We start from the raw sequence: 13,574 nt of genomic DNA, 5'->3' as shown, positions 1-13,574 counted from the left end.
GTGCCTTATTATATTTTACTTTTACTAGATCAGACATTTCATATGTTGTTCATAAGTAATCCTTTTACATAATTCTATGACTTCTCAAATACATGTTATCGTTACATACGAAGATATTTTTCTGGAACACTAAATTATGGTCAAAATTAGTATCCTTCATCCACTTAGTCTTCTCTTCTAAATCTATGGTTCTTGGGCAGGATATCCTGATGCTCGCTGTTCAACCTATAGTTTTTGTGTACTTTTGGGCGATAACATCCTCTCTTGGTCGTCAAAGAGGTAAGCTACTTTGTCTTAATCTACTGGTGTGGCCGAATACAAAGGCGTTTTCTACATATATGACCATGTAGTACAAAATCATCGAACTATGCACATAGAATTGAAAATTCATATATTTTGTTTGTGAAAGAGTAGCAAGTGGCCAAGTTCACAATCTCCATGTCCCTTTCTGATATAAGATTATGAACATCTTTACCAAGGAACTTCCTCTTATCTTATTTCAAGACTTCACATCTAATTTTAGTAATTATCAAGTTGCCAAAGAAAGTATTGCAAATTCATGTTTTTACATTTGTACAATCACTTTTTGATAATTTGAATTTAACTTGTATTCAAATTATATCTTGAAAGGAAAGCCCTTGTACCCAATAATGGTGAGAAAAAATGTAAAAGAAAGTAAATATTAGAGTACGAATAAGAATAAGCACAAAAACTATAGCTTTGATGAACAAAGTGCACATAAAGATATTTGGTGTTTTGGATACCTACCCCTCAAATGGAATTATATTTCATGAACTAATTCAATAATACATTAATGAAAAAAACCTCACAATGCTTGAACCAATATTATCAAGCTTAAATCTTCCTCCTTCAATTGGAGGTAACTCATCTAACACAAGAGGAATTTTTTAGGCTCTCAACCTCTCTTTTCCTTGTATAAACCTCCTCAACATATGTTTAAACCTGATTTTTAGGACCTTATATAATCCCTAAAACATTATAATAAACTCTATTCTAAAGCCCAAACATGCCCAATATGTTTGAACCAAAACATAAATAGTTAAATGGGCCACTAACCTGACCTGCTCGAACAAGCTGGTGGAGTCAGGCACCTATTGCCTTGGTCTATTGTGGGTATCTCAAACATGTGGTGTTGATGCCTTGTTTAAGACACTTCTTGCACCCTTCATCCTCTTTGTTGCTCCATCAACATGACACACAAAAGACCCTCCTTCATTGCTTCCTCAAAGCCTCCACTTTAATTCACTCGACCGCTTCATTGCTCACAATGATGTATGTCTTAGCTTGAGCCACTTGGTGATCAACGTCTTCTCCAACAATAGGTAATTTGACACATGCACTAACATTATCTCTTACATGTAACTTTGACCATGCCCGGTGAACAAGCTGTACATCCTATGCTACAGCATAGGGCCTCACATTAATGGGGGCTTTAAAATAATTCCAACAGCCAATACAATTTGCAAAAGGAAGTACACAATGTAGCACTCCTGAATTTCCGACCCCTTAAAGAAACAAAAACCGTAAAGAACGGGAGGAAATTCGAGTGTTACATAAAAGAAAAAGGAAGAGAATTTAGATAAACGTTAAATATTAACTTTAAAAAAAAGGTGAGTGGAAATTTCGGCAGCATCTGCATTAAAACTGTGCGCCTTTGTAGAAAAACAAAAGTTATTTAGAAGCTAATAAAGTAAAGACATCAACGGCCTATCAAAACTATGTCACGATGGAATGATTTGTCGCCGGCTTCTCAAATCAACATGCCAAGCATGGATCGTGATTCCAGTGTCGACGTTTGCGTTTTAAAAAGACTTAACTCCTTAAAACCATACAGAGTTATAAACTACGCAGCGGAAATACAAATATACGAGGGAGGACACAAGGCCTCATAACCAACATATACAACCAAAATTTACAAAAAAATAACGAGAGCTACAATAATCGAAAGATAGCAGTATGACACAGGTTATGCTTCGCCCTCATCACTCTCCCCAAATGCAATGCAATGCAAAAGAAGCTCCAGTACCTGCTACGCCTGTCTATGATCCTTCTGCTGCTCGACATTAGACCAAAGGCCAATGTGTCATAGCAGGACAATCATAGAAAGTCATCAGCAATCAAACATAAACACAAACACGTACACGTCAGTAACTAGCATCAAATATAATAAGACCAACTACTGGATAGCATTATATCATAAAACAACATGAGATGATTTCATAAAACACAAGCACAGATAGTAACCGTTTATCGGCCACTTATACTTCTTAATTTCATTACGTGCTTTCCAACCGGAAGCATGTGTTCTTGGGTAGAATGTAGGTCTTCACGCTCCTCTTTTCAAACATAAACTCTTGCAAAACACATATAGTATCAACTCGACCAGGGCATTAACAGAATACCTAACACATGACCTTATAGATTTTGTCTATCTTAAGGTAAGTGTGATCATAGTCTGTAATACCCTTGAGGTAACTTAACTTAGGCACACTTCTCACTAGCATAAACATAAACTATTCTATAATTAAGTAGATGTTCTATCAATGAGTATATATTCTATCAAAGAGTAAACGTTCTATCAATGTGTAAGCTTTCTATCAAAGAACGAACCTTCTATCATTAAATAACTTTCGATCAATGAATAAACTTTCTATCACTGAATAAATTTCTATCAGTGGATCTTTCTCTACTTCCTGGCATAGTGACACGGCCAAGGGCGTTATCGGCCATCCGGCGCCCATGGCAAAGTATGAGCTCATGCCCCCTCCAGCTGACCCTCTCGGGTCCTACCTTCGAGAAAAACTAACACACTGGGGTTCTAAACCAGTGAAGAGGCCACCATATTGGGGTTTGCAAGGCCCGCATGGTAACACCTCGGTCAAGGGGCGGTATCAGCCATCCGGCGCCCAGTGACCCAAACATGCTCATACCCCCCTTACGGTTGTCCCGTCGAACCTCACCTAGGGGACTAATAAATCAACCGGACATAATCCAGTTGGGTCACGCCAGCTAATCATAATCTAATACTTTATTAGATGGGAATAACTTCAACTTTCGACTATTAATGAGCGCCCTGGGATAGCAACGCGCTAAAACCCACTGAGCCACTCAATAGAATATGAAATTCACCTATAAAGGAGTCATTCTAACTCCAATTAAGGCATAATCTAATTCTTAAATAAATAAGGGGGGGTGGTCCCCGCCTCCTACTAACACTTTCATTCTCTATAACTATTCTAAGCGCAAGGATTTCATAGTCGACAGCGTTTCGTATAAGGCGTACTCACTAGTATCTCATAGTTTTGATGCAGTGCATATTATTACAATAAACAATAATGTGTTAAATAAAATTGCATACAAGGGTTCGTTACTGCGTGTACGTACCTGTAAGCGTCACTGCACGATCAAAAGTCACAAAATCACCCGACTAAGGCTCTACTTTCCTCTTACAAAATGGACACCTATATAAGTTATGAGTAGAACTAATAAGTTCCCTTAACTACTTTGCCATATCAAACTAAATGCCAAAGTAACCGCTATCACCCATTCAACATGAGTTTCCGATTACCCTAGCACTCACACAAGTCATTCAATACAAGTAATCATTAACTCAACACAACATAAGTCTTCCCATTAATTTAAAGTAGAAGTATGTGTGAATCGTTTCTTTACATTAACTAATTTTGAGCATATCGACTCGCATTACCCAAAAATAACTAATCACAACTAAATCTTACAATTTTAATATAACATTAATATAACAATAAAGCAAACCTTAAGAGTTATCGTATCGAGATATCATTTGTTACATTCCCCAAAGCTATTAAGAACTATAGTCAAAACAACACGACAATTAACTTTAGCAACCATCGACGATAAGTTGACATTATGCTCTTGGCTTACTAGTATCATGTATCTATAACTTCAATAACAACCTAATAAGGGTATTTGTAATTCACAACAATCAAACCACAACAATTAGTAGCTATTTTATTCTCAATTTAATCAATCAAAATCACTTTCATAGTCAACTAACATCATCACCATTACTAATAATAACCAATCGACCAAATCTTAAAACAACTTTTAAAGTTATTTAATCAATCATCACCAAAATATAGTATAAAACACACATTATTAGTAATTTCATCTCTAAATCCAAGCCCTAATCGTTTCGTGTTCAAAGATAACATATTTAATTAGTACTCATACTAAGATTCAAAGAAACTAATACAAAACCAACACATCACCCATAATTTCAAATCACACTTCAAACCCTAATCAATTCATGTTCAAGGATAATTCTTTTAACCATTACCCATACTAGAATTCCATGAGACTAATACACATTCAACACACAACTCATAAACATGGTAGATTCTAGTTAGAAATGGTAAATTAATCAATTTGAAAAGTGAGAGATGACTTACAATGGCGTAATTTAGAAAAGGGGTGAAGGCTAGGTGGTTGTTGTGGTGGTGTGAAGCACAAAGATGGTGGCGCTGTGCTCGTGGAGGGCTGCTGGCTGCTGCCGTGGAGGAGGGAAGGGAGGCTGCTGAGCAGCTGCTGTTTGGGGGAGAAATCGCAGCCCCTGCTGCTGGCTGCTGTTGGCGGCTGTGCTGGAGGTCACGTAAGCGGCAGCTGGTGGTGGTGTTTGCTGGTCTTGAGCGGCTGATCGAGGCCAGCTACTGGCAGCACAGCAAGGGAAAGGGAGAAGAGAAAGAGAGAAGAGGAGAAAGGAGTGACGGCTGGTGGGAAGCAACGAGGGTTTCGTGCCCTTTTTATCATGGTTATTTTTATTATTATTATTATTATTATTATTATTATTATTATTATTATTATTATTATTATTATTATTATTATTATTATTTATTTAGTTATTTATTTATCTATATTCATCTTCTTGCAAGGGACCTTCGTGTACTCACAAATTTAATAGAATAATAATCTTAATTCGAACCTCTTTATTTTAGAAATCGCGATTGTATTTTTAATATAAATATATGTTAATATTTAAATTCGTATATGAAAGTAGTTTATTAAAACTATTTCTAAATTAATTTAACATAATTATAAAATCCCCAAAAGTTATTAAAATATTAATTAATGACATTCGAAAATCTCGGGGTGTTGCACACAATTAGTCCAATAGACCAATTAATGCACTAAAAATTAAAGTTGAAGATTTCTTCATCAGCCCAAAATTATTCCAACAGCCCATAATATATAAAGGGGCCTCATTTTGAAATTGGCACAGCGCCTCCGAAATGTTTAAGACGGCCCTGACTTTGATAGTAGATACAGTATATAGAACTAAAAATTTGCAGGTGTGAGAATCTAACATTAGTTTGTGAAGATCCTAATTCCTAAAAAACAATGCTAGACAGACAAGAGAAAAGTTAGACAAAATGATGCAGATGATGCTGATGCCTGCACTCATCCCATCCAAAGCATCTGATAACCGGGAAACAAACGATAAATAGGCATCTTCCTATGATTCTACCCACTACATAAAATGTATAGACAACTGCTCATTTCTGCTTCTATTGTATCTTCACGTTCATGTTCATGTTCTTGTGCTTGTTCTTGTTCATGTACATCTTTCTCCTGTCCCCTTCTCACCATTAGTATTGCTCTCCTCATCTCTTTCTTGACGCATCTCCAAATCAAGCTACTCCCTACCAAACAGTAATCAATTTGATTAAAAATTTTACATTGGACACAATCTATAATTACAATTTTAGAAAGTAATCTCTTTGCATAATTACAATTTTTTATTTGCAAAGAGAGCTATTACAAGCGCATTAGAGATATCTTCAATTTTTCGTAGGGTCTATGTATTGATTTATAAGCAACTTAACTAATGAAAAAAAAATTCCTATAACCCAACTATTAATTTTTTTTATTTGGTTTAATATATGAAAACAATTGAACCACATATGAAAAAATAGGGGCGTTAGATAATTGAGTTGTTATCCAGTTATTGTTAGTGTTTGATGATAAGTTCGCTGAAGCAACTTGCTTATGAATCAGTTAATTTACAACAACTTAATTCTACTAAGGTATTCAAAATCAGTTGAAAAATCGATTGATAAAAGAATCTAGTAAAATTAGTCTTTCTAATCATTAATCAATTGTTAGCTAACAGATCGTTTGAGTTGGAAATGAGAAAATGAAGGAAAATTGTTGTCCTTTTAACTTTAAGGAAAATGTTTACAAGAAACCAAACACTCTCTCCACCCTAATTTGTTATCCTAAAACTTAAATTTTTTTTTGATTTGGTTTAATATTTGAAACAATTAAACCAAATATGTAAGCTTGTTGGAAAATTTTAGCTTATTTAGGAAAACAAATGGATAGTTAGGTTGTTAACCATTTCTTGCTAGTGTTTGGTAATACAACCTAGCGTATTCAAAATTACTTGGAAAAATCGATTGATTAAAAAGCTGGTAAAATTAATCTTTCAAATGAGTTACCAATTATCAGCTAACAGACCGTATGACAAACAAGACATAGTGATGTTGGAAATGAGAAAATGGAAGAAAATTTGTATTCTTCTAACTTAAAAGGAAATTAAATGTCTACAAAAAAAGAAACACTCTTTTGCGTCCTAATTTGACATTAAAATTTTCACAAAAACTTAGACGAGATGATTTCATTATGAGAACGTCCGGCCCAATACGTGCGTGTAACAACATCACATTCTTTCCCTTGTTTTTTTCATTTTCTGGGCATTTATCATTTTTGACCTTAAAGGTATCAATTTTGACTATAAAGGTATCAATTTCAACGTAAAGTAATACTTAAATATATCAATTAAAGTAAACAATCTCAATTTGAACCTATAAGTGATCAATTTTGACGTTAAACTGATCAATTTCTACCTAAACATGGTTCTATTTCACAAGTTTAGAACGAAGTTATATAAAATGGTGTTATTCTATCATTCTATGGATGAATTTCAAACAACAAATGAATGTTCAATAAAACTATCAATAATAGTGTTAAAACTATTAACATATTAAATTTGAACTAAATGCTATACAATATATCTATACAATTTGAATACTTATTTTTAAAACAATAATTGAAGATTAGAAGTTTCAAAATTGAGTTAGATTATAAAATATCATTGTCAAACTATATGTCATAATTTAACTACTAACATATTCAATTTAAACTAAAACCTATACGATATCTTTATAGAATTTGAAATACTTATTTTGAAAACAAAAATTGAAGCTTATACGTTCAAAATTGAGTTGGATCAAAAAGCATTAATTGTCAATTTATGTGTCATAATCTAACTATTAGCATATTCAATTTGAACTATTTACAAATATATATAAACGTGTTGAGGAAAGAGTAATATCACTATTATTGATCGATGATTAAAGAGTACGAAAAATTACCCTGAATAATACGAACTTTTACTGATTTCCCAACAATAATATGAACTTTCAATTAACCATGAATAATACGAACTTTGATACATATTTCCCGCTGGCATACCAATTTACCTGTTACCGGTAAACTTACTCATTCTTTTTAAAATCTTTTTTTTTGCTGATGAAACTAAGTAAGGAAACAGAAGCACTGATGAAACTAAGTAAGGAAACAGAAGCACAACAGTCATCTTCCTCACGCAGCGAAATTGTTCTTCAATCATCTTCCTCAAGCTCGTGATTTCCATTGATTCTTCTCCCTCTCGTTCTCACGCATCAACTACAAAGATATCATCTCATTCATGGTTAGTTAATTCTTCTCAATTGCAATATAAATCCCTAAATTATGTTTTAATCCCAAAAATTAGGGCTTGTATCCATTTAGGCGAAAATGGATGAAATTATGTGTCCATTTACTCGAAAATGGATGGATGTTTGTTTCTATTTTATTAATCCATACATGATTATTGTTTGATGTTGATTTAAAACGTTTATGCCTTCGAAAATGGATGTAATTTACTGTTTTTATCCATTTAGGCGAAAATGGATGAAATTATGTGTCCATTTACTCGAAAATGGATGGAATTTTGTTTCCATTTTGTTAATCCATACATGATTATTGTTTGATGTTGATTAAAAACGTTTATGCCTTTGAAAATGGACGTAATTTAGTGTTTTTTGCTTGTTTTTAGGCTAATTTGAATGATTCAATTACTTTGAAGTTTTGGTATGATGGGGTATTAAAAAAAGGAGTTGTGGGCTTTGAGTATGTGTACGGTATATGTAAAACCATCTCCATAGACCTAGATAAGATGTCATTTTTTGAGTTAGAAGGAATTGTAAAGGTGGATCTTGGGGTAAAGCATGACTTTTGTCTTCGGTATCAATTACCTAATGCTGTTAGCTTTTTGGAAGGGTTAAAGAGAGTTACCGATGATATTTGTGTTGTAAAAATGACTGAAATAGCTGTTGAAAATAGAGCATTATCTGTGTATGTAGTTAATGATAAGGATAATGAGATGTTGGTTCTAGAAATATCAAAAAGTGGTACTAAAGGTAGTGAAGTTTTGTCCACTTTTGGGAATAGGAAAAAGTTGACCCCTAAGAGAGCATCTAAGGCAAAACAATCCCTTAGTGAAAGTTGTATACCTCTTGAATATGATTTTTCTGAAGATGAGCCACATTTTGGTAATAGTGCTGAGGTAAGTGATGAAGATGCATCTGAGGAGGATGATTCTGATTATGAGCTATCGTATGAGGATGAAGATGAGGATGAAATTTCGGAGGAGCTTGTGCATAGTCAAGATTTCTCATTGTCATTCGAAGAAGTAGAGCAAGTGGGTGATTCTGTTTTGAAATTGGGTGAGTGTAGTAACACACAGGTTTATCTGAGTATGAAAATAGTAATGATGAAGATGAGGATGCTACTACCGATTTTAGGAAGTTCAAATGGATTGTTGGGAAAGTTTTTAGCACCCCAGTTTAATTTAAGGAGGCGGTAAGGAAATATGCAATTCATCAGGAAAGGAATGTAAAATTTTATTTGAGTGACAAGTCTAAATTGAATAAGCTTGGTGTAAGGTGTGTTCATGGTTGTCCCTTTAAGCTTTACGCCAGTTGGGATAAAAAACGAGCTTCCTTAATTGTCAAGAAAGTTAATGGTGATCACACTTGTCAAAGAAACATGGATTCTAATCGTCAATTCAAAGCTTCTTGGTGTGCAGATCAGTTACTTGATTTATTCAAGTCAAGGCCACACATTCCTTCTGCAGAACTAGTTGATATTGTTAGGAAACAATTTCGAATTATCATTAGTAGGGGCTTTGCGTACAAGATTAAGTATGCTGCACATAGGAGGTTACATGGATCCATGAAACAACATTATCAGAAGCTCATGAGCTATGTTGGGGTTTTAGAACGAAGTAACCCTAATAGCCACTTCGTTGTTGTTACCGATCCAAGCACAAATCCACCCACATTTCAGAGGTTTTTTGTTTGCTTTGAAGGGGTTAAAGATGGTTGGGTTGGTGGGTGCAAGAAAATATTGTGCATTGATGGTTGTTTTCTAAAAACATTCTTGGGAGGAATGTTATTAAGTGCAGTTGGGAAAGACCCTAACGAGCAAATGTATCTATTGGCGTGGGCTGTTGTTGAGGGTGAAAACAATGAATCATGGCAATGGTTTATTTCTGAATTGAAGAAGTGTGTGCCTCATGATAATGGTAAATACTGGATAGTAATATCAGATGAACACCAGGTATACACCCTTCCCTACTGATTTAGCTATTTTGTATTTAGTATACTGTGTTGGATTTAGCTGGAAATTGATCAACCTACTGCATTCTCATGAAAATGATGTACATGCTGCATTCTCAATTGATCAGTACACACTGCAGAAATCAAAAACACACTGCATTCAACATTGAGGGCTGATTTTGTTCTTTTTTACACTACATTCTCAATTGTACATGTTGCATTCTCAATTGATCAGTACACACTGCATTCTTTTTTACACTGATGTACATGCTGCATTCTCAATTGATCAGTACACACTGCATTCTTTTTAACACTGATGTACATGCTGCATTCTCAATTGATCAGTACACACTGCATTCTTTTTTACACTGATGTACATGATGAGGCCATTTCATATTCACGCTTGAACCTACATATGATATTAGCATAAGACACTTATCTTTTGTACAGAGAATTTTGAGGGCAGTCCAGCTGGAGCTTCCAAAAGCATAACATAGGCATTGTGCTAGGCACATCTACGCAAATTGGAACAAGTCATTCAAAGGAGAAGAGTTGAAATTACTGTTTTGGAGATGTGTCAAAGCATACAACTTGGCTAATTTTGAGGAAGCAATTACGGAGATGGAGGATGTTGATCCGGTTGCTGTTGATGCCTTTAGGAAATGTGGTCCACATTTGTTTTGTAGATATTTTGTCAAACTAGATGGAAAGTGTGATGTTATTTTGAGCAATATGGTAGAAACTTTTAACAATTACATCATGAATGCTAGATCCCATCATTTAATAGATATGGTTGAAGATATTAGAACAATGCTAATGAAGAGGATGACTAACAAAAAGGAAGAGGCATTGAAGAAGTGGAAGGGTTTGTTATGTCCCAAAGTACAAAAAGCGTTAGATTCAGAGAAGCAAGAAGCGGCTAAGTGCACTGTCATTCCTTCAACATCAACTCGTTTCCAAGTAGCCTATTGTATGGATGTTTTAGAGGTTGATATTGAAAATAGAACTTGTACTTGCAAGAAATGGGATTTAAGAGGGATTCCATGTTGTCATGCAGTGGCATCTATTTTTTACTTGCACAAGGAGGTTGAGTCATACGTTGATCAGTGCTACACTAGAGAGGCTTATTTGAGAGCCTATGAAGGAAACATCAATCCTTGTATTGCCTAGAGGCATTGGCCTAAAATTGACAAACCGATCGATCCTCCTCCAATTAAGATTGGTCCTGGTAGACCACGAAAAAACAGAATCAAGGATCCGCATGAAGATCCTAAAAAACCAGGAAAGCTCTCAAGACACGGGGGGTTCAAATGACATGTGGCATTTGCAATATAGTTGGACATAACAAAAGGAAATGTCCGGAAAAGGGTAAAGCGGTTGAGCAACCACCTCCATTGAAAAGAAGTAGAGGAAGACTGAAAAAGATTGTTGATGTCGCAACCAACACACCAGAGTTATCCCATCAACGTGTCTGCACAACCGAGTTCTTTAGGTAAAGGCAACAGGACAATTAGAACAGGGGAAGGGAGTAGAGGGGGTAGGACTGGTAGTGCAAGCAGAAGGAGTGGTGTTAGTACTGCTAAAAGGGGAAAGCCTAAGAAGAACCCTAGTGAAATAATATCAACCCAAGCATCGACAACAAAGAATTGATGTTGTAATAATAAGTGTCATTTTGCTGCTCTTTTGGAAAACATTACTTTTTTGTATGTGTTAAGTTACCATTATGGTATAATCTATGGCTTAGAACATTGTTCAAATTTTACATTTTGGAAAACGTTTTAGCACTTTTGTGTGTAAGGAATGCTTATGTATGTAAAGGTAATTATTGAAAATATTGCTATAAGATGTATGGATTGACGCTATAATTCTTGAATCGAAGAAACTTTGTTACACTTTTTAATTACATTGGATTTTCAATACATAAAATTCCATTACATGATCAAATTCTTATACTTAGCTTAACATAAATAAGAACAATACATATAAAACCCATGATGCAACAAGTACAAAACTTAACGTTTTTTGTGCGTTTACATATTCAACAACTTTCAATTTCAACATAGCTTCACTTTCTTTCAACTTCGCATTCTTAGCCTGGAATTTCCTTATTTTGTCAATCAACATAGCTTTCTCTTCTTCCAAACAAGAAGAAATTTCACTTGTATACTCTACATCTTTTTCCCACTTAAAAAATTTGCAATCCCGTGCCTACATTTCAAACCAAATCATGAAACCCTAATTAATAAAGAAATTCAAAGATAACATAAAACAAATAAAGCTATTGAAAAAAATAAACTTACTGGCCAAAATGCACATCCATAAAACCTCTCACCAACCCTTGTTCCTTTTTTGACTACTTGTAATTTAGCATGAACACCATGTTTACATAAAGGAATTCCTTTTGCAATTGATGTTCTAGATTGAGATGAGGACGAAGTAGAATACATGTTAAATATCAAATTACTTTAGAGATTAAAATGAAAATGGAAAAAAAAATTTAGATGTTGGAAGAAGTAATTAAATTGGAAGAGGAGAGTGAGCAAATGAGGAAGATGAGCAAATGGAAAAAAAAAGCTGTCTAAATACCCCTTAACATGACGCTGCAAATGAGGAAGAAATGGAGAATTTACCGTTTCTCCAGGTAAAGAACCAGTCAGGTATGCCAGCGGAAAATATATATCAAAGTTCGTATTATTCATGGTTAATTGAAAGTTCATATTATTGTTGGGAAATCAGTGAAAGTTCGTATTATTCAGGGTAATTTTTCCTAAAGAGTATAAGTACTCTTATGTTCCATTAAGACCATCATGTTGCGTTGAATAAAAGTACTTGTATTGTACAATGGTTTTACACTATTATTGATAGAGTAATTGACCATTCATTTGTTGTTTAAAATTCATCCATAAAATGATAAATTAATACCATTTTATTAAGTTTGTTCTCAAATTGTGAAACAGAACCATATTTAGGTAGAAATTGATCAGTTGAACGTCAAAATTAATCACAAATAGGTCAAAATTGTAATTTTTTAATGTTAATTGATCTGTTTAAAGTTTACTTTAACTTGAAATTGATACCCTTTAAGGTCAAAAATGATACCTTTAAAATTAAAATTGAAAAATACCCAGAAAATGGAAAAAACGAGAGAAAACATGTGAGGTTGAGACACACGCGAATTGGGCTGGCCCTCTTGATCTCAATTTGAGACGGTCTCGAGCAAGACCAGCTGTTTAATTTTTTGGGCTTTTTATCAATTTTGACTTTAAAGATATCAATTTTGAAAATTGATACCTTTAAGGTCAAAATTGATACCTTTAAGATTAAAATTGAAAAATGCACAGAAAATAAAAAAAATTTCCAAATTATTACATACACGAATTGAGCCGGCCCAAATTAACGATCTCGTTATGAGGCCGTTTCGTCCAAGACCAGCCGTAAAATTTACCATATATACTACATTGAATTTAAAGAGATTTCTTTTGGTTTGGAGAGACCTATACCTGAAGATTTTCTTGTTGGAGACAAGTGTTGCTATCTATCTGCTGAAACCTAATGAATGTCAATGTATTATTTCTGAAGATGTTTATTTATTGTAGAGAATAATAGTGGAGAAAGAGAATTAGATGATCATGGATGGAACGATAGTCAGCTAAAAACAATGGTTGGGCAAGTGGCAACTAATTTATTTTTTATGAGGTAAATTGTCAAATTAAATTTGACTTATTCATAATCATTCTTTTAGCATGCACTCCAAGTCTCCAAGTAATTATGATTTCTCTTGAATTCTTTAATTAGGCTTCTAATTAACTTCTAATCATACTTGGCCATTTCTGTTTTTGGTGGACTGCAACA

At 34.2% G+C, this 13,574-nt stretch overlaps 1 protein-coding gene across 1 annotated transcript; it reads right to left on the bottom strand.

The window, feature by feature from the left end:
• Positions 1–11,316: 11,316 nt before the first annotated feature.
• LOC130818413 (uncharacterized) lies at positions 11,317–12,169 on the bottom strand. Its single transcript, XM_057684584.1, has 3 exons — positions 12,023–12,169; positions 11,757–11,930; positions 11,317–11,328 (listed from the first exon to the last, which is right to left on the bottom strand). The coding sequence occupies exons 1-3, from the start codon at positions 12,167–12,169 to the stop codon at positions 11,317–11,319; spliced, it is 333 nt and encodes a 110-aa protein (XP_057540567.1).
• Positions 12,170–13,574: the final 1,405 nt, after the last annotated feature.

This window comes from Amaranthus tricolor, chromosome 7 (genome assembly GCF_026212465.1).
Source record: "Amaranthus tricolor cultivar Red isolate AtriRed21 chromosome 7, ASM2621246v1, whole genome shotgun sequence".
NCBI lineage: Eukaryota > Viridiplantae > Streptophyta > Magnoliopsida > Caryophyllales > Amaranthaceae > Amaranthus > Amaranthus tricolor.
This window is presented reverse-complemented; position numbering and strand designations above follow the sequence as displayed.